Here is a 26,269-nt window from a genome sequence, read left to right as displayed (position 1 = left end):
CCTAGTTCCCTGAACAGGGATGGAACTCAGGCCCTCGGCGTGGTGTCCCAACCACTGGACCTCCAGGGAACTCCCTTCTTAGGTCATTTAATTAGACCAGAGCTCTCAAATGCTGTAACCTATTAAGAAACCTTGAGAGATATCTTTGTGATGTCCTGGAGAGATAGCACCCAAGAGCAAAAACTGTTTTTGCTTTTGAATCACTCAGAGATAGACCTTCAATCTGGAAGACTTGGGAATTCCCACATCTTGGTGACTTCAGCCAAAATGCCCTCTATTTCCTCTAGCTCTTTTTGCAATTGAGGGCAAGGAGCATCATTCACCATGCTTGTCCCGTCTGAGTCCCCTTCACACCCAGCAACAGAGTTTTCCTTTTCAAGCAGGTCCTATTGCGCCCTGCTGAAGACCTGCCAAAGCCTTCTCGTGTGCTTTGAGTTATCACACTTGCCAAGGCCTAAATGGCCTTTCAGGATCGGGCCTGGCCTACCTCTGGGACCTTATCTTGGATCATCTTCTCCCTGTTCCATTGATGTCCTCTCCAGTTTTCTCAAACCTGTTAAAACCGGATACAACTTCCAAACAATTGTAGGGGCGAAAACGTGCTTTACTTGCATCTTCCCGTGGTGGCACTCAGAGAGGCCTTCGCTGTGGTACCCCTGTGTTTATTGCATGTGTCCACCAGGCCGAGGTGGGGAGGACAGCCGGCATCAGACAAGGGGAGGACTGGAAGGCTATGGGAATGGTCCCAGTTTCCGCAGTGCTGCCGGAAATCACGAACATCACTAGTCTCGGGCCATATGCACACGTGGGGTGACCCTGGAGTCTTGCCGAACTGAACGCCTCCACCTGGGGAATGGACATAACGGTATCTACTTAGCTTTGGGAGAATTAAGGGGGCACCTGCTTGGGAGAGCGAAGTCCGGCGTGCACCGGCGGCTCACCCTGCGCTCACGAGGCGCGACGGGACGCGCATCCGGCGCCCACGTCTCGTGCGAGCGCCCAGCCGGCCGACCCCGGGGCGAGGCAGCGGGGGTCGCAGGGTGGGAGTTCGTTAGGGCAAAAGCGGGGTGCGGGACTGGGGTCCGGGCCCCAGGCCCAACGGCGTTAGGTAAGGGGCAGTGGCGGCACGAAGGACTTGGACATGCTCACGGCGCCGCGGGGGTGGCTTCGGGTGCAGGAAGTATGCAGTCCCGCAGCCCCCAGTTTGTCACGGGATGGCTCTAGGGAGAAAAGGAGTATAGGCGGCGCGAGGGAGGGGAGCGCTTGTACTTTCAGGTCTGCTAGGACTGCGGATAATAGGCTAGGGACACCTCATCACAACCCAGAGCCCGGTACGGTTCCCGTATGGAACTAATTGCCGCCATACCCTTCCCCCTTCTGGCGGGTAAGTCGAGCGAACGGTTTGAAGGAAGACGCATGCGCGTGAAACTCAAACCGCTAAGGCTCGCATAATCGCGGTAAGGCGCAGGCGCAAAAAAGCCCGGCGGGTTTAAGGAGGGGGCGGGACTGACCCAAATACGCATGCGTATAATAATTTACTGGCGGGAGGTGGGCCGGCTCATGATATCACGCATGCGCCCGAGCTCCGTGTGACGCAAGGGGGCGGTGCGGGAACCTAGCTGCGCGTGCGCAGAGCTTGTTCAAAGGGCCTTATTTAGGTTGCGCAGGCGCCCGCTAGCCATTTCTTCTCAGCCGCGCCGAAGTTGTGTGTGCTGGTGAGTGTTTGGTGTTCCGTATTTACCACCTAGCGGCCCCCGACGATGCCAGTTTTGCGAGGATTGCTTGTCCCAAGGTCTCTGTAGAGGCTGCGGGGGCTTTAGCAAGGTGCGGGCTGCCGTTAGACACCAGGAGTGGTTCGCCGAGTCGTGGCAGGGCCGCTGAGGCCTGCAGGCCGCGCCGACTCTATTGTGTGAGATGTCGGAGGAGGCGGAGCGGAAGCGGTCGCCGCCATTTCCTTGCCTCCACGCTGGCGCTAGGCCGGATGCCCCCTCGGCTTGGGGCACTGGTACCTGGTGCGCAGAGCGGCTTCGGGGACCCGGCCGGTGGCCAACTGGGCGTTCGGTGTTGGAGTCGCCTGGGTCGGAACGTCCGCACGGGCTCGACCTTTACGGAGGCGCCGCCGGCCGGCAGGGCGTTTCGAGATCGGAGGGCTGTTTAATTTTTAACATTTCTCCGTTCTGATCTTCATCCCCGTCTTGCAGGCTGTTTCGACGCCAGGACCCCCTAAGACGATGATGTTGGGCACCGAAGGCGGCGAGGGATTCGTGGTGAAGGTCCGGGGCTTGCCTTGGTCTTGCTCGGCCGACGAAGTGCAGCGGTTTTTTTCTGGTGAGTCTGAAGCGGAGGCGGGAGTTCAGCCCGGGCTGCAGGGCGGGCGGGGAGGCGGCGGCGGCTGGGTGGGGGGTGGGGGGTGGGGGTGGGCCGAGCCCAGGGCGCCCCCTGGTGGGGCGCGGGCGGCAGCGGTTCCCGCTGTCCCGCTCGCGCCCGGCCGGCCGCTGTTACGCAATGGAAATTGCGAAAGCCCCGCCCGCCCGGCCCTCTTCGGGGAATGCGGCCTCTCTGGCGGATTTTTTTTTCTTTACTTTAAGTACTAGTCATTCTGTGGATGTCTTTTAGAAAGGATAAATGGGGTTAGATGGGATTTCCCCTTCAATCTTGAGAACTTTGCCCAGCAGCTGAACAAATACAACACCTTTCCAGTTTTGGCGTTTATTTGAAAAGTGGCATTCTGCTTTGGAAAGATAAAATGTCATTTCTTAATTTCAGAGAATTTTCCTAATCAAGATTTTGTAACTGAAGAGCTCTTTCTCATAGTTCTTGATCTGGCTCACTTTACAGTTGAGGACACTGAAGCCCAGGAAAGTTTTCTTGCCTGTGTAGTTTTTTACCCAGTGTGTAGGTTTCCTGAATGACGTCTGCCAAATGTCGTTGTTCTCATTATTAGTGTAAGATTAGATTGAAAGACATATTTGGGAGAAATTTACAGGTTTTGGAAGGATATTTGTAGTATTGACTTACTATCTGAATTTAGCGTGTGTAACGGAAAACGACCTGTAAAACAAGAACCAAGTACACTGGAAGCCACCTTGCAGTGGGCAAGACTGGGTTTGGCTTCAGCTGTGCAACTTGGAGCATTTTAGCTTGGTAACATTGATCCCCTTTCAGGTGAGTATTGGCCCTGCAATTCGGATTCGAGCAAGAAATTGTAATGTTGCTGCTAGTAAGGTAAAACTGTCAAATACCCCAAATCAAAACTCCAAACCACGTTTATTCAGGAAATGTCATAAAATCACAAGGTCCAGACTTAAAAGTTTACTGAGGAGTTATAAAAAGGGTGTTTAATGGACACTTGAGTAGTGAGGACTTGGAGATAACTTCATTAAGAAAGTGCTTTGAATATTGGATTTTCTTGATGGATTGGGAATATATTTAGGGAATAAGAAAGTTTGGTCATGAGAAGAAAACTGCTTAATTACTGAAAGAGACACCCTAGGAGTTAGTAATACCTTGCTTATTTTAGGCTTTGCAAATGCTCTGCTTTGTAGTGGGGGTGTGTATAGGCATTTCATCACCCAGAGGTGGTTTTTAGTTTTAAATTCTGTATTAACGGTTGTTTTCTTTCCAGACTGCAAAATTCAAAATGGGGCTCAAGGTATTCGTTTCATCTACACCAGAGAAGGCAGACCGAGTGGCGAGGCTTTTGTTGAACTTGAATCAGAAGATGAAGTCAAATTGGCCCTGAAAAAAGACAGAGAAACTATGGGACACAGATATGTTGAAGGTTTGATTTACATTGCCCTAGTAACAGTAAATAAAACATTAAACAAATAGAAATCTATCTTACCCCTTCTGAATTTTAGGTATTTGACCGCATGGAAATGGTCATCTAAGAGTTTATGGCAGCTCTACCTAGATTATCTAAAGACCCAGGAAGTCTGAACTTGGTTTTCTAACTTTCCAAAGTTGACTAATTCTAAGCACCTCTTTCAGTATTCAAGTCAAACAACGTTGAAATGGATTGGGTGTTGAAGCATACTGGTCCAAATAGTCCTGACACGGCCAATGATGGCTTTGTGCGGCTTAGAGGACTCCCCTTTGGATGTAGCAAGGAAGAAATTGTTCAGTTCTTCTCAGGTATGTAGTCCTGTTTGTTGCTGAGCAGTGAGTTCTGGCTAGCCTCTGGCAACGTGATTGAATAGACCTTAAGTTGAGTAGCTTAGATATTTAAACAGGTTGTGAGTATATGAAGATGAATTAATATTTTCTTTTTCCTGGAGACCTTCAAATAATTTAAGCCCATCTTAAAGGTGGATTGATCAAGTACTTCCAAAATGCTAACTGCCTATATTTAGTATTGTAGTTCAGAGTAGATCTTTGAGGATTGTCCTCAACAACTTAACTACTTTTCTCACATTGCTGTACAGCTAAGTACTTCAAGTTAAAGGTAAGATCCCTTAACATTAGATTAGTATGTTAGGTTGTTGTAATTTATGGCAAGTGTCTATATTGTAAGAGACACTGGGTCATGGGACCAGAAATTCTCTAATGATCTCATTCTGTTTATACAAAAAAAGCTTACGGAAACAATTGGTTTAGCTAGGGAATTAAACTTACTGAAAGTCAATCTAATACAAGTGTAGGTTGAATGTAGTCTTAGTATCTGAAGTACAGAAAGTGTTTTGAAATTGTTTTGGGCCTAAAGTATTTGAATGTTTAGCAGAATGTTAGAGCATATGTTTTAAATATTGTTGCTTAATATTCATGTTGTGATAAACTGGAATTAAGAACAAGAAATCCTTTCATGGTTTAGTGTAGTATGTGTTAAAATCTTGACTTAACTAGATACATATCAAGTCCTAATATTTTGCCAGAATTTTTGCAATCAAGTCTGTTTTTATTGTTTTTGTCTAAATTGGTGAGAATTGAATGCTATCTGTCAACATCGTTAAATATGAACATAATTTCATATCTTCTAGGAAAGTGCTTTAAGTCCTTTTTGTAAGCTTGGGAATGTTTCCACGGAAAGGATTTTTCATAGACGGAATTTCCAGAAGTGAATCTTACTACTGTTAGAGCATAAGAGTGCATGATTGTGCTGTGTTAGATCAGTTGTTTGTTGAAAGCTTAGATTGTATGTTTGTCAATTATATGACTAAACTATGTTTCAATTTGTATATTAAATGTTTAAATATGTAATTTCTTAAAACTGAAGTTCCACTAACTTTAAAACATTGCAATATGAAATGAGGTAAAAGGTGTATCTTGAATTTAGTAAAACTGTTGTCTTTAATGCTTGAAAATTTGTTAAATTCTTGTATAATTTTCAACATTAAGTTGCATAGATAAATAAGTGTTCTTAATTGTTGAATTCTTAATGCATCCTGTGTTCAGCAAGTTTTTTCTTACATACCATGTCATGGGGTGTGTTAAGAATTGAGTTAATAGTTATAATGGAACTTCATATTACTGCAATGAATTTTTAAAGAGTACTTGTTGAAAGCATACCGTTCACCTAAAGTTAAAATTCTGGTGTATTTAAAGCTATAAGAAGAATCATTTCTGGGCTTGTGATGTTAATATTGCCCCCCTACTGGGGTTATTTGTCCTTGGGTTGAAGGGTTGGAAATCGTGCCAAATGGGATAACATTGCCGGTGGACTTCCAGGGGAGGAGTACGGGGGAGGCCTTCGTGCAGTTTGCTTCACAGGAAATAGCTGAAAAGGCTCTAAAGAAACACAAGGAAAGAATAGGGCACAGGTGGGGATGGATGGTTGGTTGGATTTGTCACTTTTCTTATGGTAAACAATTAAATCCATATTCTCTCTGCTTAGAATCAAGGAAGAAAATCTGATTCCTAGTCCCAATTACGTGATATTTTGCTACAATTTTCAAAGTTCTCCTATGTCACAGTCCCATAGTGCTTTCAGATTAAATTATAGGTTTGAAATTGTCCCCAGTTAATTTGGTCTACTTTACAATTTTGTAGGATTCCTAATTAACCCCAGTCACTGGAGTTGAGAGACTATGGTTTTAAAAATGTTAATGCAAACCTGGCTTTAGCTGTAATAACTCCACCTAGTAAATTAATATTACCATAAGAAAATGTGATACTTTCTGATCTTGTTTTTAAAGTTGAAATGCAACAAACTTTCTTGCTGTATAAATGTTTTCTGCATATGTATTAATAAGCATAGCTTTCAAGAAATTGTCACAAAAGGTTTTATTCTCTTTGCTTGTGACTATTTTTCATTGAAGCATGCGCTTACCTATGCTGATTCCTACTAAAAGCATAGGCTGGGGTATTTATTGGCAGAAGGAAATGTGCAGTGTGGGCTAGACTGTTGGTGGAGGCTGGCTTTTTAGCTCACTTGCTATACATGATGCCAATGGATTTAAGACATGAAATGTTGAAAGTTGAGTGGAATTCTTTCCCTCCTAAGACATTTATTTACAGTACTCCTCTCTACCCCTAAGGTTGGGCTTTCTGCCTCAGAGGAGTGAATTTTTTTTTTCTATAAAGTTTACATTAAATCTTAAAATTGAGTGAATTTCTGGTCATTGCCTATACAAATATAAGAAATCTGGCTTTAAATATTAGTCAGTTTCATGGCTATGACTACATTGTTTTCTTGTGTAACTGAATACCTGTATGAAATGAACTAATGTTTTCTCTCCCTTCCCCACTCCCTTTCCTCTTGAACAATGCTTTAGGTATATCGAAATCTTTAAGAGCAGTCGAGCTGAAGTTAGAACTCACTATGATCCACCACGAAAACTTATGGCCATGCAGCGGCCAGGTCCCTATGACAGACCTGGGGCTGGCAGAGGGTATAACAGCATTGGAAGAGGAGCTGGCTTTGAAAGGATGAGGCGTGGTGCTTATGGTGGAGGTATGTGTACTGCGCAGGTGTCACGAGGTCTGTTCTTTATGTGACTTATCATTTAGTGATTGTACTTCTTGCCTTTCAGGTTATGGAGGCTATGATGATTATAATGGCTATAATGATGGCTATGGATTTGGGTCAGATAGATTTGGAAGAGGTAAGGTAAGAATTGAATTTCTCATCTGAGGGATACTTAACTCTTGTTCATCTAGACCTCAATTATTGTTTTTCAGGAATGTCAGATCACAGATACGGGGATGGTGGCTCTACTTTCCAGAGCACAACAGGACACTGTGTACACATGCGGGGATTACCTTACAGAGCTACTGAGAACGACATTTATAATGTAAGTGTAGGATAAATTCATAAGTTGTATGTCTCAGTATAACAGTAAAAACATGGTTCTTATTCTACTTAAGTGAAGCAGCATGTTAAAGTTTTGCTTCCTGTAACAGTATTTGACTTGATTCATTCTCTGAAATACCTTATATTTAGTTTTTTTCACCACTCAACCCTGTGAGAGTACATATTGAAATTGGTCCCGATGGCAGAGTAACTGGTGAAGCAGATGTCGAGTTTGCAACTCATGAAGATGCTGTGGCAGCTATGTCAAAAGACAAAGCAAATATGCGTAAGTGTGATTTAAGGATCTTCAGGTCTCTTACAGGTAGTTGTGTGACTAATGATTATGATAAAGGAATAGTAAGGATGAGAAAAATTTGTAATCCAATAATAGGGTTCTATGGGATGTTTAAAAAGTGCGTGGGTTTTTAAAGTTAGTATGATTAAAAATTTTGTGATAACACTAAGGTATATGCTTAATTGACAAACTTAAAGCAATTTAGGTGAATGTTTAAGACTGCTTTTTGAAACTTGCATAAAGTAAATCACCTGAGAGAAGCAGCTAGAATTTTTTTTTTTTTTACTAAAAGTATTTATAGTTCACAGATCTACTTAAAAGAACTAAAAGTGCTTATCTTTTTCTTTCACCAACAAACATTTTCAACTTTTTTTTTCTCATTTCAGAACACAGATATGTAGAACTCTTCTTGAATTCTACAGCAGGAGCAAGCGGTGGTGCTTACGGTAGCCAAATGCTAGGAGGCATGGGTTTGTGTAAATATCACTTTAGTGTCTTTTTTTTAAGCTAACCTTGTATGCCTTTTCTCTCATTTCAGAACACAGATATGTAGAACTCTTCTTGAATTCTACAGCAGGAGCAAGCGGTGGTGCTTATGGTAGCCAAATGATGGGAGGCATGGGCTTGTGTAAATATCGTTAGTTTTTTTAAAAACCAAAACATTTATATCTGTATAAGTTAATTATATACGTTAAGTTAATTTATATATAAGGAGTTTAGCATAATTTAGGCAAAGAAAAGTTTTGATTTGAATAGTATGTGTGCCTTAAATCGTTGTTACATAAAACTGTTAGATAACAAATTAGTTTGAAGTACTTTGGGGGAGGGAACTACAGAAAGAAACTAGTTGAATTGTCTATAAGTATGAAGTATAAATCTAAAAGTAATATTTAGCAAAAAGCACAGGATCAAAATTTTGGGGCATAATCAGGTGTTCAGTGATACCTGTGTATTGACCTACCCTTAATATATCGAATTATGGGGGAAATCCCACTAAATCCAATTAAGCATTTTCATAAGGTCTTGTCAAAATGCCTCTGCTTACGGAAACGTGGATTCAGTCCTGCTGATGTGTATTCTGTTGGCCTTGTGTTTTATAAGTGTTTGACTAGCTCAAATGATGGATAGAGAGGTGTAGTCTGGTCATAGACAATAGGCAGAAGGAGGGCACAGAGGGTTATATATAGTGATGTAAGATCAAGGCTGGAAAATAATAGATTTAGAATTACAAGCCCGGTACCACCAGGTACCACATTACACAAGGAACAAGGTTCTAATGTTCTCTTAACTTAACAGCAAACCAGTCCAGTTATGGCGGCCCAGCCAGCCAGCAGCTGAGTGGTGGTTATGGAGGCGGCTATGGTGGCCAGAGCAGCATGAGTGGATATGGTAAGTGTGTTTTTTCATATACTTGAATAAGTTTCAGGCAGGTTTCTTTAGTTGGGAATATTCAGGCTCCTTTTTGGAGAAATGGGGTTATTAAATGTATGCTCTTGATCCTAATTGTTCAAATAGCTTAACTTTCAGAATCATTGGGAGGGGGAAGTATTCTATGAATGCAAAATAGTCATTAGTGCAACTTTGTGTCGAGCCAGAAAACATCTGCCTCCATTTGTTAAAACATTAAGTAAAATTGTTCACTTTTTCTATCTTTTTGTTAGCAATAAATCCATTTTAGATGGAGGGAGAATTTTAAATAATAGAATGGTGGTTGGGTTTAGGACCGTATTTACTAGTCAGTTAACCTAGGATTGGTTTTATTAACTAATTTTTTCAATTGGTCTAAAGAATGGTGATTTTGGTATTATAGTCTTACCCTACAAAATCCTTTTGCAGACCAAGTTTTACAGGAAAACTCCAGTGATTTTCAATCAAACATTGCATAGGTAAATATTTTCTCAAAAAGTATAATTTAAATTCCCAATAGCAAATACTGATATGTTGTAGTAACACTTTCTATAGCAGTCAATGGCTCTGATTTAACTACATGGAGGCTGCCATTTTGGGCACAGTGAGTTGCCTTTAGTCCAACTTCCGTCGTCTCACTTCCTGCCCGCCATGAATAGGAAAAGCAAGAGATTGCCCCTGTGCTCCCTATTCATATATGCCATTCGATGGACACATTGTGAATGTTTATGGTAAATTTTTTTTAAATGCTTTGTTTAGCTTTAAAAACAACACGAAGTAATTTTGCAATTTTTGAAAAACACTAGTTTTCCTTTAAACTTAATTTTCCACGTTGATCCTGAAGCATCCAATTAAATGGTAGCACAAGAGTCTGGCAAGTTGGTACTGCAGAGAAAAGGGGTTAATTGAGATTTGTTTGGAGTCGGGAGTCCCTTTTCCCAAACATGCTTCTCGCCACTTGGACAGCAGCCATTTGTACTCGTATACTTTTTAAACTTTTTCTTGGAATGCTATATTTTAGTTGACTGATAATCTGATACTTATCCTGACTTGTCAAATTGATCTCTTTGCAGGCAGCCAAGGAGCAGTGAACAGCAGCTACTACAGTAGTGGAAGCCGAGCATCTATGGGAGTGAACGGAATGGGAGGGATGTCTAGCATGTCCAGTATGAGTGGTGGATGGGGAATGTAATTGATCCTGATCACTGACTCTTGGTCAACATTTTTTAAAAGAAAAACAAAACTTTTAACAGTTTTGCAATACAAACTTGTGATTTATGCTTACTCTAAGTGGAAACCAGGATTGTTTTAAAGACTTAAGGTTCAGTATTTTTGAACACAAACATTCATTTAGGATGTAACTAGGTTGAGTAATCTGTTACTGTTAATTTTCAGCTTTTCTCAAGTTAGTTATATTGTAGGATGTACTTAAGCAGTAGGTGTATTTAGGTTAAAGCAGTTGAATTACGTTAAATGTTGCTTACACCACATTACATTGAACACTGCTTGGATGCGTTGTTGAAAGACATGCTTTTTTGTAAAACTATAGGAGCTGTGTCTACAATTAAAAGTGAAACATTTGGCATGTTTGTTAATTCTAGTTTCATTTAATAACCTCTATGGCACGTAAGTTTAAGCTTTTTTTTAAGTTAATGGGGAAAATTTGAGACGCAATACCAATACTTTAGGATTTTGGTCTTGGTGTTTGTATGAAATTCTGAGGCCTTGATTTAAATCTTTTCATTGTATTGTGATTTTCCTTTTAGGTGTATTGCGCTAAGTGAAACTTGTTGAATAAATCTTCCTTTTAAAAACTGCACTTTGTCTTATCTGTGCTTCAGTGTCATGTGGACTGTTTCTTGGTGATCTATTCCTGCCTGGGGCGTAGGTGAACAGTGGCCCACGTCTCTGGCTGTGGCAGACAGGCTCGGCAGTTGTGGCCGTTTTGTAGATGTCTTCAGACCTCTCTTCCCTCCAGTGCAACTGAAGGTAAACGTAGCTCTGGGGCCCTGTGGAAGAGCTTGTATGTCTGGCCTGGCTGCACAGGATCTGATCTGAATTGCCTTTGACTTGCTAAGCACTTGCACAAAGCCAAGGGGGAGGCAGAAGTCTCCTCACTGCATGCGATGCATGTCCATGGAAGCCTTTGAGCATGGCTGAGGGAAGTGCCGGAGGCAGGGGGTGGCTGACTAGAGCCGCCCCTTCCTAGTCTGATGGCACCTTTTGAATTTTGCTTAGATGTGGTATCTTCTAGAAGGAGCTAGCTCATAGAGAACTTCCACATTGAGGTTTCAACCTTTATTTTTGCCTCATTCCTCAAGATCAAAACTAAAGTGTGACATTATTCCATTTATTTACAAAGCTTCTGAAGTAGAATACAAAGTTGTACTTTAGGAGAACAAATGATTCGTTTGTATCAGTAATTGAAACTATTATTGTAGGTAAGAACTCAATGACATTTGCTAGGAAAGTAGTAAGCAGTTCTTAAAAGTGTAGTTTTAGGATTCCCTTCAGATACATAACACTGGTTTGGGAATTGCCACTCATTCATCATCCCTCTAACAGAAGAAGTTCGCTGTATTGAGGTTAGAATTAAGAATCGGAGCTGTGAATGTAGGCTTGTGCTGTTTGAAGCCACGTGTGTACATTTTTACTTGCTGTGACTGCTGAAGGTTTCCTCTTGGATGAGGTGAGTATGGTGAGTGTACTCTGAAAAATTGCTTGGAATGATAGTCGTTATTTACAGACTGTAGATGGCAGCACTGCGCGAAGGTATGCGTGAAGGGCCCTGCAGTGTGCCCTGCCACAGGCTCTTGGAAGGCTGGGTGCATACCTTCAGTTGGGTTGGGGATACAGGAGTGTTGTACTTGATAATGTTCTGGGGAGGCACTGTTGAGCATTGGTGTTCAGCTACTGCCCCTGAGATCTTTACTGAGTTACTCCATGTCTGGGGAATTGGACACAGGAGGGTTCCTTCCCCTGGTCCTCTAGTTTTTCGCAAGGAACATCTTTGTTGAAAAACATGCCTTATTGGAGGAGGAAAAGGGACTAGAATTAGAAACTTGAAAGAACCTAGAAACATTGTGGTTCTTTGGAACCTTGTGAAAATCTGTAGTTTGAAATGAATGCAGCTTTGGAGCTGGGCACACAGTTTTGGAGGCTGGCCATACAGATCCGTGTTTTTCTGTAAGATGTTACGAAAAACTCGAGCAAACTTTTTGGCCAGCCCAAATATATAAGGGAACAGCTTTTGGGCTTTGGTGACAGGTACTTTCTCTGTGCTTGTTGGACTTAATGGCCCAACTTGTCCTTGGCTCAACTGGGCAGAGCAGCCTGCACCCCAGAACACAACAGGCTCAGGTCTTCACCTCGAATGCAGCCGCCCTCACCAAGGGCCTCTAGTCCTGAAATGGGGGTTGCTCTGGGCATCCTGTGAAGCTGACACAGCTCCTTCATTTTCTGCACCAGCATGAAAAATAAACGATTTTATTGCAGGGCTAATGATGGGTATTCACGAGTGTGAAACAGCCAATTTCTTGACTCTATGAAAAATGATTTTACTACAGGGCTAATGATGGATATTCATTCACAAGAGTGTGAAACAGCAAATTTCTTGACTATGAAAAATAAATGATTTTATTGCAGGGCTAATGATGGATATTTACAAGGGTGTGAAATCGATTTCTTGACTCTGAACCAGGGAAGGCATGCTGGGGCAGCGGGAGGGAAAGGAATTGATTACTCACTACACTAGTGGGTCTGCTGCAAAATAGGTTAATTCTTTGGAAACTGAAAAATGACAATAGCAAAATCATGAAGTTATATCTGAACCAAAGCCAGTGGTGTCAAAGGAGAAGAATTTCAATCCAGAGGAGCTGAATCCATACAATTTGGAAAGCAGAGGCGTGCAGCTTCTGGTCCCGCGTGTTGTGTTCCAGAGTGCCCGCAGCCCAGGCGAGGATCTTGTTCTCTTGGGAAACTAACCTCCCAAGCCCCTGGCCACCTCGAGACCCAGAGAGTTCGGCACTGCTCTGAGGCTGCCCATGCCCATGAAGACAGGCTGGCAACTGGTCCAGAAAGGAGGCCCTGCTGATGCCCCCACCTTAGGAGCCGGTGGAGGAGGAGCAGCGCTGAAGGAGCAGCGTGTGGCAGCTGTCGCACACACGTACTGGCTTAGGGTAGGAGGGCAGGGCCAGCTCATTACTGGAGCATGTGTTGCAGAAGATGTGGCCACAGTTTCGGCAGTGGTGCTAGAGGATGGAAAAGAACTCACGCTCAGAACATGCTGAGCTGCCTGGGTCTGCCCACCCGCTCTAGTTCATCGACCTTTAAAAAAGTTTGATGCTTTAAAACCCCTCCCTCATGTATCAGTGAGGCTTGTACCAATTCGGAATGGGTTCTTGCAGACCTCTTGTTTCTACATTTATGTTCCTGTAAAATCCACGGAGTTCTGGAGGGGTGAGTTAAGGTTCTTTTCCTTTGTGTTTTATTGGACTTGACACCTCTTAACTCACTGAGTTGGTAGTCCGTGGTACTTAAAGAGCCCGGGTTCACTCTCTGCAATTGCTACATTCCATGGTGGTGACCCAAGGTTTCTTTAGCCAGCCCCTCATGAGAAGGGCATCTTGCTTTTGTAAACAGGGCTGCTATTTGAACCTTGGGCACATGGCAGACGCCAAGACAAGGACCTGTGTGTCGTTCTATAGATCACTTCTGCCAACTGCCCCCCACTCCCCCAGTCAGGCTAGACAATGGACCTTGAACTGGGCCATTCAGTGTGGGGAGCCTTAGTAAAGGCTCTATTTTGTGTGAGATCTATATCCTACCCCTGTCCTGCCCAACTGGTCAGTAAAGGCCCTGTCAACCCTGGACCAAAGACTGGGCCCAAAAGGCCTAGACCTTCTGTTCCCGGAACCTGAAGGCAGGCTACACAGGCATTCACTGGGGGCAAGTGCCCTGCCCAGATTGCCAGTTACCTTTTGGTGCCACCTGGATGCCTGTCCTGAGACTTAAATTGCCCATAGGTTCCCCAGAGATTCTGTTTTTGCCTAACTTAGATTTTGGTCCTATTGCTTCCAGAGAATTTTCAGTTGATATACACACGTAGACCATTTCTGCAAACAAGCAGCCCCAACTCCCAAATGATTGAGAGGACTGTGATGGAGACAAGGCCTGTAACTTACCGGCTGGGGTCCCTGAAAGGGGGCAGGCTGGAAGGTCGTCTGCATGGGCCAGCAGACCAGTGAGCATGAACACAATGCAGTGGGCCTAGTCCCACAGGCCAGAACCAGAGGAAGGAGAGCCCAGGCAGGGCACGAACTCAGCCCCTGGGTGAGTGAGTGGAGGGCTACCCCACATACCTTTCTCCGGGAAATGGAAAACTCCTTTTCACACTGCTTACAGTGCGTGGCTTCGTCGTCTTTCAGCCAAGTATGGCCCTGAGGAGGAAAGAACACCACAGAATCCCACTTCACGGCCTGGTTCCTGATGAACCTTTAGCCGTGTTCATCCTTCAGCCCAGCATCTGTTGTCCCTTCCTAAGAGCACCTGGTCTGCTTTTGCGGGACTGCCTCTTCTCCACTAGAAGGGGCCTCACAGGACCGTCCCCCCACCCTGACCACAGCTGGAGCTCATGTGCTGCAGCCTGCCTGCCCTCTGGCTTCCTCGTCTCCACAGGTTGCCCCCAGTCCTCAAGCCAGATTCTCCAGCTTTCCGTTAACCTGAGGCTCGCCCACCCCCTTTCCATAAATGCCCTGTGGCTGAGGTAACCAGAATCAGGATCTGGTTAGCTCCAACCCTGGCTGAGGCATTATCCACGGTGCCTCCTGAACTGGCAGGAGGAGGAAGGGCCAACCCTGTCAGCCAGACTAGAAAATCTGTGACAACGGTCCCCACCGTGAGACAGGAGGCAACGTGCTGTGGAGACAGGAAGCCCTTCTCCACACACACTGACCCCCAGTCCTCAGGGCATCGTGGGAGGCAGATGCCTGCATTCTGCCCAGGAGCCAACTGAGGCTTAGAGAGATGCCTTTTTGGAGGTCTTCTAAGGGAAAGCTAGGATATGCGATTTATTCCGCCTCAGGGACTGAGGCGGCCAGGGGTCAAGGGCCCTGTGTACTTTCATGGCTCCTTGGCTTTTGTTGGCCATCACTTTCCTGATGACACAGATCTTATGGTTGGGAGCTGCAGCACCGCACCCAGGGCTTTCAGCCTTGCGTTCACTAGTCCATGCAGCTCGAGTCCCATTTTATGATTTTTATCCTCCCTCTGGCACTGTCAGCTGACGTTTTGTGCACACTTTCGTGCAGTGCAGGGGATACAAAGATAAAGAGCTCACAGCAATGACATCCAAGGAACTTTCAGTCTACAAGGGAGGGTGCAGTAAACCGATGTGAACTGCAAGTCCAGGCTGCTGTCAGTTGCTGTGACAATTTGCTGCTTCTGACCCGAGGTGCCCTGGTAGAGACATTAGGATCTCGGCTCTAGCATCCGCTGGAGGGTGCCTTGTGAAGAGGGTGTTTGTGCTCTGCCGCCACAGCAGAGCTGAGGCTGAAGGCTAGGAGCTCCTGCACCCTCCTCTCCACTCTCTCAGCCCCAGCAGGCCAGCTTGGTACTGCACGGGGTCACCGGGACCACATGTTCCTGCTCTCCTTAAGCTGTGTGTGCCACTCTGCCCTCCCCAAAACGGTCCAGAAACTTGGCCCAGCTCAGGGCTTAGGTGGTTCCCAGAAATGGCACAGGGCACCTTAGTGGGCCAGTGTGGCCTCTGGCCCCTCACTTGGAGGGAAAGGTCTTACTCTCACTATTAAAAAAAAAAAATACCTGGATCTCTTTCTGCCACTTTTCATTTCCTTCATTAGGGTACCTATGATCTAGGCCTAATGTCAAACTATAGCTGACAGCAGAGAAACCAGAACCAGAGAACCTTGGTTCCAGCTTGGGCCCTGCCACTTGCAGCATCGTCATCTCAGCCAAGTTACAAGGCTCTGAGCAGCATTTTCTTATCTATAAATAAGTGACAATAACCACCAATCAACCACACATTCTCACCTGATTTTTGTGAGAAAACCTAAGAGCACGCTAGGATATTAGCACGAGCTGACTAATAGCTACGAGTAGTGATTCTTATGTTAATAACATTAATAATCCAGTACCTTCAGTGCCTTATTTACTTCTTTGATGTCTTCCATCTTCAGCTTTGACCTTAAAAAAAAAAAAGAGAGCGAGAAAGAGAGAGATTCATAGCCTCACTAGAGGGGCTTTCAAACTCGAAGTAAACCCACAGAACCTTTTTGGCTTTGTGAAGTCAACAAGACTTGTAAGAGAGGAGTGTGATAACGCGAGTTCTTGTAAAATTATTTCTTTCCACCTTTTTATAATCCCAGAGTCATCTCACTATTGGCTCAAGTCTGGCGCAGTCTGCAGCTGAGCCTGTGGACTGAATCTGGCCTAAGAACAAACTGTTGAATTGGCAAGGATTTAAAAAGACTTTGAAATAGCTGCAAGCATTTAAAAATTGAGAATTATCTCATGAAAGCCCATGTTTCTGGCTTCTCTGGGCAACTATTCCTGAGTGTGACACGTGCTTTAAGTCGGGGTGGGGGAGGGGGGCGCGCCCGTATCAGGCGTGGGCTCCCCCATGGCAGGAACCTGAATCTGTAGGCCTCTCACCAGCCCCTTTCCCGCTGCCTGCTCTGTCTAGAAAGGCCAGGCTCAGGGGGCATGATTGTTTGTTCTTGTTCCATTCTTTTAAAAAATACTTATTTATTTATTTGGTTGCACTGGATCTTAGTTGCGGCATGTGGGCTCCTTAGTTGCAGCTTGCGGGGTCCTTAGTTGTGGCATGCGAACTCTTAGTTGCGGCATGCATACCGGATCTAGTTCCCTGACCAGGGATTGAACCCAGGCTCCCGGCATTGCGAGTCCTAACAACTGTGCCACCAGGGAAGTCCCCTTGTTCCATTCTTGTTAGTGCAAGAATAATTCCTTAGTTCTCCACATAAAAGACAGGACTGAACATTGTCTAAACTGGAAGAATTAAACCAGATAAAACGAAACATATGTATTTGTCAAAGCCTTTTTAAAAAAGCTGAGATTAGCCTAAACTGTCACTGGATTAGCCTAATCTAAGTGCCAGAGAGGCAGGCCTCTGAGACACAGGCTAGACTTCTAGGGAAGGATTAGGAAACCAAACATCAAGGCCTTTAAAAGAAAAAACCCTGTGGCCTTCAGGAATGCTTGGAGGTGCTCCTTCCGTCCCGACTGGCTGCAGAAATAGGCCAGTGGGCTGACAGGGCCAGAGGCTGTCTGGGATGGACGAGGTCAAGATGGCAGCCTCAACATATAAGAACTTTCCTGGGAAATACAATTCGAAAAGAATCCAGATGTTCCTGAGATAAACTGGGCAGCTGTGCCTGTAGTTGGTGGAGGCATGTGAGAACAGGCTTCTCTGTCATCTGGTGTTGGCTTGCAAAAAGAAGGGAGGAGGGGAGAAAGCACTAGCCTTGCCGTGGTATGTATCCCTGACATGGCAACACCTACACAACCGGCTGTGAAGGACATTCTGAAGCTGGGTCAGGCAGCAGTGCTGGGAGGCTGCCAAGTGCAGGGGTGCGTTTTCAAGACCAGAGCCTGTCCGCTTTTCTGAGGCCTGTGGCCTACTAGGAGTGTGTCTCTGACTCTGTTTGCTGTCTGTCCAACATGAAGAGGACAGGCAGGAGAAAAAGTGGGGCTAGCCACCTGAGAAGCGGGGAGGGCACCCCGAGGACACCTCCCTCTCCATCTGTCTAAACACCACTGCAAATCCAAGAAGCCAGCACCACGCCAGCCTCCATATCTGGTTCTCATTAGTCTCAGGGACGCCCTCAGACCTGGCCTGTGCTCTGAGTGTGGGGTTGACACCTGGCCTTGCCCACTCTCCAGGAGCTCTCCCCACGGTGGGGGTAGCAACGGCACAGGGCACTCGGCCTGAGAGGTGGCAGGCAGCCCTCAGGGCACAAGGGACCAGCAGCCCTGAGCTGATCTAGAAAGATATGGTGAGTGGGAGAGGATGGCGAATGGGCAGCATCTTCATGTCAAACTATTGAAAAGACCACATTCCCACCAGAGTCATAACATTTTCCTTTCTTGTTTTTCTTCATACTTTTGTGGGCCAGCTCAGAGCACTGCTTGAAACCTTCCAACTTCCCAGACAGAAAAATCCTAAGGTTGTGCACATGTGTGGACTACTTTAGTGTGTTTCTGGTTTATCCTCACGTTAGTTCCTATCTCTGGACCTTTTCTGGTCACAGTGTCTTCTGCACTGGGCCTGAGCCCGGGCTGTGCTGCTCACTGTGCCTGCATCAGGACTCAGGTGGGAGCAGTGAGTCAACCTGGGGTCTCTGTGTGAGTGATGGGGAAAGAGGAACTTTCGTTTCTCTGACGGACAGCTCTGCTGGGTGCCACACTGCCCCCGTGGGGGCCAGACCCACCTGTGAGGTAAGTGACAGACAGAGCTGGGAGGTAGAGACTGATTCCTGATGACTTTTTTTTGCTTAAGCAAGCCAGTGTGAGTTGGGTATCTGTCACTGGCAACCAAGAGTCCTCACTCGAAGAGAAAAAGCTACACACTGGGTTTAAAAATGCAATCATCACACCAACGGGCAAGTTCCACAATCTGCAGTGTGACCTATCAGACTGTCCAGAGCAACCTGGCAGGACTGGCACACCAGGGAGGGCAGCTGTCCAGTCGAAGGGGAGACAGAACCAGCAGGGTCTGCACTCCTTCAGCATCACCCATTGGAGACAGACAGACTCTGCTAGATGTGAGTATCCAGTCTCAAGAGAGGTTCAGTGGTCACCATACTTGCACTGTGGCAGGCTTACATTCTCAAGCCATAGTCCTCCCTCTGGAGCTAAACACATAACCCTCTCATCACCCATCTTGTTCCCTTGGGACACAGATACTAAGTTTGTGAACATGAGGGTTCCAAGTCACTAGCAAAGGATATTCTTGATGAATCAATTAACCCAAACCAGTGTTGTGTCCCTGGGGCCTGACTTCCTGGGTTTGGTGGGGGTGGGGGTGGGGGGTGTCACCCTTGAATAGCTGGCAGGCCTCCTTGACTGGCCTTCCCTCCTCTGACAAGAGGACACAGGTTTGGGACTTGAGTGATGCAGTGGGCAGGCTGGTGTGACTCTCCAGGGGGAGGGAGGCCTAGTGGCCCTAATGGAGGCGGCAGACAAGGGGAGTGGGGTTCTTACTGGCTGAGATGCAGACCCATTTCCTGGAGGGCTTGTTCCTGCTCGTCACAAACCTTCTGTAACTCTGTCTTCTCATCCTGGAGCTCCCGCAGCTCCTAAAGTGAACAAACCAGGTGCCTGACACAGACTTGAAAGTCTTTTTTTTTTTTTTAAGGTTTAGTAATCATAGTGACAAGCAGGTTGGAATGTTTTTCTTTTTTTTTTTTTCTGTTGTGTTTTTTCTTTTCTGGCCACTCCGCGAGGCATGGAGGATCTTCATTCCCTGACCAGGGATCGAACCTGTGGCCCCTGCAGTGGAAGTGCCAAGTCTTAACCACTGGACCGCTAGGGAAGTCCCTGGAATGATTTTCAAGAGCAAGAAACAGTTTTGTTGTATTAACCTTGTTCGAGACAGGGTTATTTCATAGGTTCCCTCATGTTTCACCAGAACGGGCAACTGGAAGGTGAGCACTTCAGGAGTGGCTCTGCAGTGCAGACAGTGACGTGGGGCGAGAAACGTTCAAAACAGACCCTCACAGTGCAAAAAAGGCTTTGTCTATCTGAGTTTCTATGAAAAGACAGATTTGCATCAGGGCAAGCTAGTTTAGGAATAAACTTTTTCGGAAAGGGCTGGTCAACATTTCTTGAGAATGAATGAGCAAGGCTGATGAAGGCCAAGATCTGGGATCTCTTTCATGGCCCCGAGAGTGGCAAGCCCTTCTGGAGGCCCCGAGCCATGGAGTGAAACTCGCTGGGGATGATGCTGATGACTGTTTGTAGTCTGGGGCCAGCACACCTTGAGGACACAGGCTGGCAAGGGCAGAGACAAAGACCCAGAAAAGTAACTTGGGTTTTCAGGGCTGACCCCGGGGCAGCAGCAGGGCTTAGGCCTGAGGGGTGGCAGTTCCCCCTTAGCCGGTCCTGGGCCCTGTGCTCCAGGGCCTATTAACACAGGCTCACGAGGGCATGCTGAGGCTTCCCAGTGATGTTAGACACATTGTTTTGTTTCTTTTGCAGGGGTGTGTCATTCAAATCTTAGAAAGTATTTTGAAGTAAAGGGAGCATGTTCCATCATGCGGCAGAACTTTCTAGAAGTCCTCTCCTCCCACCTCTGAGCCGGAGTGGCTCTTGAGGAAGCTCTCCCCTCCCTAGCAATCCCCACCCTGGGCCTAGCAGGCTCTCTCACGAGGGGCTCTAGGTACTTTCCAATGGAAATCAAAGGGCATTTCTCTCAGATTGCAGTGGTACCCAGTACCGTGCTCCACAAGACAAAATGTAGGTCTGGAAGGGTCCCTGCTGCAGGGGTCTTCCTCCAGGGATGGTGCGGCGCAGGACGGCCGCCTGACGCCTCTGCTCAAGCCCTCCTCCCTCCGCTATCACACCTCAGCCACACAGCCCTTCCTTCCACTGCGACAGACCCTCACACGTCCTGGCGGCTCTGCATGGCTGGCCCTTGTTCAGCATTCAGTTGTCTGCTTAACTGTCGCTCTCTTCCCAGGCCACCCGCCACGCCAGTGTGGGGACCTTTTCCTGTTTTACGCTCTTCACTGTCCTCATTACCAAGTCTCTCTGGTTTGCTCCCTGGATTATGATGCATCTTTGCCTTTTCCTCCTAGGGCCGATGTGGGAACAGTCTCCCAGGCCTGGAGCCGGCTGGCACACGGCGGGGACCGGCCCTGCAGCTGCGGATTCACGAGTCATGCGTGTGGCTCACCTGCCCACCGGGAAACTCTTAAGCAGGAGTTTCTGCAGATGCTAGAAGCTCTTTTTCTCCCCAAGACAGTCTGCCTTACCTTTTTTTTTTTTTTTCTTTTTTTTTGCGGTACGCGGGCCTCTCACTGTTGTGGCCTCTCCCGTTGAAGGGCACAAGCTCCGGACACGCAGGCTCAGCGGCCATGGCTCACGGGCCCAGCCGCTCCGCGGCACGTGGGATCCTCCCGGACCGGGGCACGAACCCGTGTCCCCTGCATCGGCAGGCGGACTCCCAACCACTGTGCCACCAGGGAAGCCCTGCCTTACCTTTTTTAATCCTTCTACTTGCTGTAGCTCTGCTCGGAGTAGAGAGGAAGTGTCTTTCTCATGCTGTAATTCTCGCTGAAGAGCCTGTCTTTGCTCTTTTTCCGATTTCAACTCTTTCTCTAGACTTGAGCTGTTTTCGCAAAATGAACTTGAGTTAGTCTCACTGAGAGATTTGCATGGAGGTCCACAATCCACAACCCAGGTCACCACTCAAGAAACGGGGGGGATTCACAGGAATCTGAATTGCCACGTGAGCATCTAGACCTTTCAACGAAGCATGGAAATAAGGCTCCCTCTCCCACAGGGCCATCTGCACCGCCATAGGAAAGACCAGGGACATGTCATGGAAAGCAGGCACAGGCACACACTTGACAGTTATGCGAATGGAGAGGGAGGAAAAGAGCTCTAACACTTGGGGTCACACACACAGAACCCTCTACTGAGATGGAGACCTGAGGAAAAGAGACGTTTATTCTGCAACATGTATCCTGCTTTTTCCAACCCAGAGCCAGCTGACAGTGGAGGATATTGGGGGGTTGGGGGCAAAGAGAAAGCTACAGAGGGGTAGGAAGTGAACCGCAGCTGAATCCTGACACCCTTCTCACCAGCTGAGTAGCCCTGGGGACTATAGTGAACCCCCTGCAATCGTTTTTCTCATCCGTGAAACAGGGAATAGACATCTCTTCTCTCATCTGAATCCTAGCCTTGCAGGGGCCACCTCTGAAGTGGACACGGGGACACTGTCTGCCCCAGTTGGGAGATGGCCTTCCCAGTCCTTCCCACACCGCTCAGCCACCTGCTGCCGCCAGGGCTCCTACCACTGCTCGAGCAGCTGGGAGAGCTGCTGCTGCAGAGCGCTGCTCCTCCCGCCGAGCTCCTGCTGCAGCCTGTGGCTCCGCTCCTCGGCCCCCTGCCTCGCCCTCTCTGAGTGCTGTAACCTAGACCAAATGAACCAAGTCTTTGTAAGGAAAGGATCATTCCTCACATTTACCATATAATTTTTGCATGTTCTTGCTGGCTTTCTTTTACATTTAAAAATTAATATATGGTAAAATTGACTCCTTTTTGTGAATAGTTCCTGGACTTTTAGCATAGGCATAAGTTCATATAACCATTACCACAATCCATTCTACCAGGTGATACAGAATAGTTCCATCACTCCACAAAACACCTTGGCACTGGCCCTCTGAGTCACACCTTCTCTCCACCCCTAATGTCATATACATGAAATTATACTTCATATAACCTTTTGAGACTGGCTTCTTTTAGCATATCTTTGCGATCAATCCAAGTTTTTGTGTGTATCAGTGGTCATTCCTTTTTATGGCTGAGTAGAATTTCATTGCATTGATGTACCAGTTTATCCATTCATTTGATGAAAGATATCTGAGCTGCTTTTAGTTTTTGGCAATTATGAACAGAGCTGCAATAAGCATTTGTGTACAGGTTTTTGGGTGAACATGAGTTTTCATTTCTTTTGGGCAAACAGCCAGGAGTGGGATTATTGGGTCATATGGTAAGAGTATGTTTGGCTTTTTAAGAAACTGTTTTCCAAAGTGGTTGTACCATTCTGCATTCCCACTGGTAATGTATGACTGTTCCAGTTGCTTTGTAGCCTCTCCAGCACCTGGTACTGTCATTATAAAAATATGTAGCTGTTCTAATAGGTGTGCAGTGGCATCTCATTGTGATTTTAACACGCACTTCCCTAATGGCTAATGATGCTGAACATCTTTTTTTTTTTTTTAACTCAAGTATTGTTGATTTACAATATTGTGTTAGTTTCAGGTGTACAGTAATTTGGTTATACAATACATATATATGTATACATCTATATTCTTTTTTTTCCAATTCTTTTCCATTATAGGTTATTACAAGATATTGAATACAGTTCCCTGGGCTACACAGTAAACCTCTGGTGTTTATCTAGTTTATATATAGTGACGTGTATCTGTTCATCCCAACCTCCCAATTTATTCCTCCTCCCCTTCCCCTTTGGTAACCATAAGTCTGTTTTCTAAGTCTGTGAGTCTCTTTCTGTGCTGTAAATAAGTTCATTTGTATCATGTTTAGATTCCACATGTAAGTAATATCATGTATTTGTCTTTCTCTGCCTGACTCACTTACACTTAGTATGATAATCTCTAGGTTCATCCATGTTGCTGCAAATGGCCTTATTTCATTCTTTTTTATGGCTGAGTAATATTCCATTGTGTGTGTGTGTGTGTGTGTGTGTGTGTGTGTGTGTGTGTGTGTGTGTGTGTGTGTGTGTGTGTGTGTGTGTGTGTGTGTGTGTGTGTGTGTGTGTGTGTGTGTGTGTGTGTGTGTGTGTGTGTGTGTGTGTGTGTGTGTATCTCACATCTTCTTTATCCATTCATTTACTGATGGACATTTAGGTTGCTTCCATGTCTCGGCTACTGTAAATAGTAGTATTGCTATCAACATTGGGGTGCACATATCTTTTGAAATTAGAGCTTTCATCTTTTCTGGATATATGCCCAGAAGTGGGACTGCTGGGTCATATGGCAACTCTATTTTTAGTTTTTTAAGGAACCATCATATTGTTTTCCATAATGGCTGCACCAATTTATGTTCCCACCAACAGTGTACGAGGGTTCCCATTTCTTCACACCCGCTCCTGCATTTATTTGTAGACTTTTGATGATGGCCATTCTGACCGGTGTGAGGTAATACTTCATTGTAGTTTCAATTTGCATTTCTCTAATAATTAGTCATGTTGAGCATCTTTACATGTGCCTATTGGCCAACTGTATGTCTTCTTTGGAGACATGCTTATTTAGGTGTTCTGCCCATTTTATTTTGTATTGTATTGTATTTATTTATTTATGGCTGTGTTGGGTATTTGTAGCTGCACACGGGCTTTCTCTAGTTGCGGTGAGTGGGGGCTACTCTTTGTTGCGGTGTGCGGCCTTCTCATCATGGTGGCTTCTCTTGTTGCGGAGCATGGGCTCTAGGTGCGTGGGCTTCAGTAGTTGTGGCACATGGGCTCAGTAGTTGTGGCCCCCAGGCTCTAGAGTGCAGGCTCAGCAGTTGTGGCGCACGGGCTTAGTTGCTCTGCAGCATGTGGGATCTTCCCAGACCAGGGATCAAACCCATATCCCTTGTATTGGCAGGCAGATTCTTAACTACCAGGGAAGTCCCTTCTGCCCATTTTTTGATTGTGTTGTTTCTCTGTTATTGAGTCATTTGAGGTGTTAGTATGTTTTGGAAATTAAGCCCTTGTCAGTTGCATCATTTTGCAAATATTTTCTCCCAGTGTGTAGGTTGTCCTTTCATTTTTTTATGGTTTCCTTTGCTGTGCAAAAGTTTGTAAGTTTGATTAGGTCCCATTTGTTAATTTTTGCTTTTATTTCTTTTGCCTCGGGAGACTGACCTAAGAAACCATTGCTACAATTTATGTCAGAGAATGTTTTGCCTATGTTCTAAGAGTTTTATGATGTCACGTCTTATATTTAAATCTTTAAGCCATTTTGAGTTATTTCTGTGTATGATGTGAGGGAGTGTTCTAACTTCAATGATTTACATGAGGCTGTCCAGCTTTCCCAACACCACTTGCTGAAGAGACTTTGTTTTCTCCATTGTACATCCTTGCCTCCTCTGTCAAAGATTAATTGATGTAGGTGTGTGGATTTATTTCTGGGCTCTCTATTCCAATGATCCATATGTCTGTTTTTGTGCCAATACCATGCTGTTTTGACTACTATAGCTTTGTAGTATCATTTGAAGTCTGGAAGGGTTATGCCTCCAGCTTTGTTCTTTTTCCTCAGGATTGCTTTGGCAATTCAGGGTCTTCTGTGGTTCCACATAAATTTTAGGATTATATGTTGTAGTTTTGTGAAAAATGTCATGGGTAATTTGATAGTGATCACATTAAATCTGTAGATTGCTTTGGGTAGTATGGTCATTTTAACTATATAAATTCTTCCAACCCAAGAGCACAGGATATCTTTATATTTCTTTGAATCATCTTCGATTTTCAATTTCTTTTATCAATGTTTTGTAGTTCTCTGCATATAAGTTTTTCACCTCCTTGGTTAGGTTTATTCCTAGGGTTTTTTTTTTTTTTTTGCAGTATGCGGGCCTCCCACTGCTGTGGCCCCTCCCGCTGCAGAGCACAGGCTCTAGACGTGCAGGCTCAGTGGCCATGGCTCATGGGCCCGGCCGCTCCGCAGCACGTGGGATCCTCCCGGACCGGGGTGCGAACACGTGTTCCCTGCATTGGCAGGCGGACCCCCAACCACCGTGCCACCAGGGAAGCCCCCTTTTTTTTTTTTTTTGATGCAATTTTCAACAGCATTTTTTTTTTTTTTTTTTACTTCCTCTTTCTGACATTTCATTGTTAGGGTAAAGAAATACAACAGGTTTCTGTATATTAATCTTGTATCCTGCCACCTTGACAATCTTTTCATGTGCTTATTTGCCATCCATATGTCCTGTTTGGTGAAGGGTCTGTTTAAGTCTTCGGTCCATTTAAAAATTTTATTTATTTAAGGCTGCACTGAATTTTAGTTGTGACATGCAGGATCTTTTAGCTGCGGAATGCGGGCTCATAGTTGTGGCATTCAGGCTTCTTAGTTGCGGCATGCATGTGGGATCTAGTTGCCCAATCGATCCCTGGATCCCCAGTTCAATTCCTGGATTGAAACCAGGCCCCCTGCATTGGGATCGTGGAGTCTCACCCGCTGGACCACCAGGGAAGTCCTTCGTCCATTTTAGATTGGATTGTTTATGGAGTTCTGAGAGTTCTTTATATATTCTGGGTATAAGTCCTTTGTCAGATATGTGATTCTCAAATTTTCTCCAAATCTATAACTTGTCTTTTTATTCTCTTAAGTGTGTCTTCCACAGAACAAAGTTTTAAATTTTGATAAAGTCCAATTTATCAAGTTTTCTCTTATGGATCGTGCTTTTATGTCATGTCTAAGAGCTCTCTGTCTAACCCAAGGCCACAAAGATTTTCTCCTATTTTTTCTTCTCAAAGTTTACAGTTTTAAGTTTTACATGTAGATTTATGATCCATTTTGAGTTCACTTTTGTATAAAGGTGTGAGGTCTAAATTGAGGTTCATCTTTTGGTGT

The 26,269-nt window shown here is 45.4% G+C and overlaps 2 protein-coding genes across 18 annotated transcripts in view; one reads left to right on the top strand and one right to left on the bottom strand.

Moving 5' to 3' along the window:
* The first annotated feature begins 1,634 nt into the window (after positions 1-1,634).
* Positions 1,635-10,749, top strand: HNRNPH1 (heterogeneous nuclear ribonucleoprotein H1). 13 transcript variants are annotated; one of them, XM_081231718.1, is made up of 14 exons: positions 1,635-1,715; positions 2,202-2,328; positions 3,626-3,781; positions 3,991-4,134; positions 5,618-5,756; positions 6,711-6,889; positions 6,969-7,040; positions 7,117-7,229; positions 7,379-7,514; positions 7,910-7,969; positions 8,062-8,151; positions 8,820-8,912; positions 9,360-9,409; positions 10,004-10,131. In XM_081231718.1, the coding sequence occupies exons 2-13, from the start codon at positions 2,232-2,234 to the stop codon at positions 9,407-9,409; spliced, it is 1,329 nt and encodes a 442-aa protein (XP_081087844.1). In that variant the 5' UTR covers positions 1,635-1,715; positions 2,202-2,231; the 3' UTR covers positions 10,004-10,131. The 13 variants fall into 13 exon arrangements, with proteins under 13 accessions (XP_081087844.1, XP_081087850.1, XP_081087849.1 ...); XM_081231719.1 differs by having other exon boundaries at positions 1,636-1,715; positions 7,096-7,229; positions 8,062-8,121; XM_081231728.1 differs by having other exon boundaries at positions 1,636-1,715; positions 7,096-7,229.
* Positions 10,750-12,539: 1,790 nt separating this feature from the next.
* The window catches only part of RUFY1 (RUN and FYVE domain containing 1), a 55,774-nt gene continuing 42,044 nt past the window's right edge, over positions 12,540-26,269 (bottom strand). For 3 of the 5 annotated variants that reach the window (XM_081231712.1, XM_081231716.1, XM_081231713.1), the window contains 6 exons: positions 21,989-22,108; positions 21,171-21,300; positions 19,173-19,267; positions 16,085-16,133; positions 14,291-14,368; positions 12,540-13,180 (listed from right to left, as the gene is read on the bottom strand). In XM_081231712.1, coding sequence (XP_081087838.1) covers positions 13,034-13,180; positions 14,291-14,368; positions 16,085-16,133; positions 19,173-19,267; positions 21,171-21,300; positions 21,989-22,108 — 619 coding nt within the window. In that variant the 3' untranslated portion in view covers positions 12,540-13,033. Of the gene's footprint in view, positions 13,181-14,290; positions 14,369-16,084; positions 16,134-19,172; positions 19,268-19,309; positions 19,509-21,170; positions 21,301-21,988; positions 22,109-26,269 lie in introns of those variants that run through there. The other 2 variants (XM_081231714.1, XM_081231715.1) reach the window with 2 other exon arrangements.

Source organism: Mesoplodon bidens (genome assembly GCF_964165515.1).
Source record: "Mesoplodon bidens genome assembly, chromosome: 4".
NCBI lineage: Eukaryota > Metazoa > Chordata > Mammalia > Artiodactyla > Ziphiidae > Mesoplodon > Mesoplodon bidens.
The sequence above is the reverse complement of the archived record's forward strand: the minus strand, read 5'-3'. Positions and strand labels throughout refer to the sequence as shown.

What these genes read in the sequence shown, in the direction of transcription:
- HNRNPH1 (XM_081231717.1), top strand. Translation starts at nt 2,232, where the DNA reads ATGATGTTGGGCACCGAAGGCGGCGAGGGATTCGTGGTGAAGGTCCGG. An exon ending in AAGGAAAGAATAGGGCACAG is followed by an intron (nt 5,757 to 6,710) that starts GTGGGGATGGAT and finishes ACAATGCTTTAG; the next exon opens with GTATATCGAAATCTTTAAGA. An exon ending in GAGCAGCATGAGTGGATATG is followed by an intron (nt 8,913 to 10,003) that starts GTAAGTGTGTTT and finishes ATCTCTTTGCAG; the next exon opens with GCAGCCAAGGAGCAGTGAAC.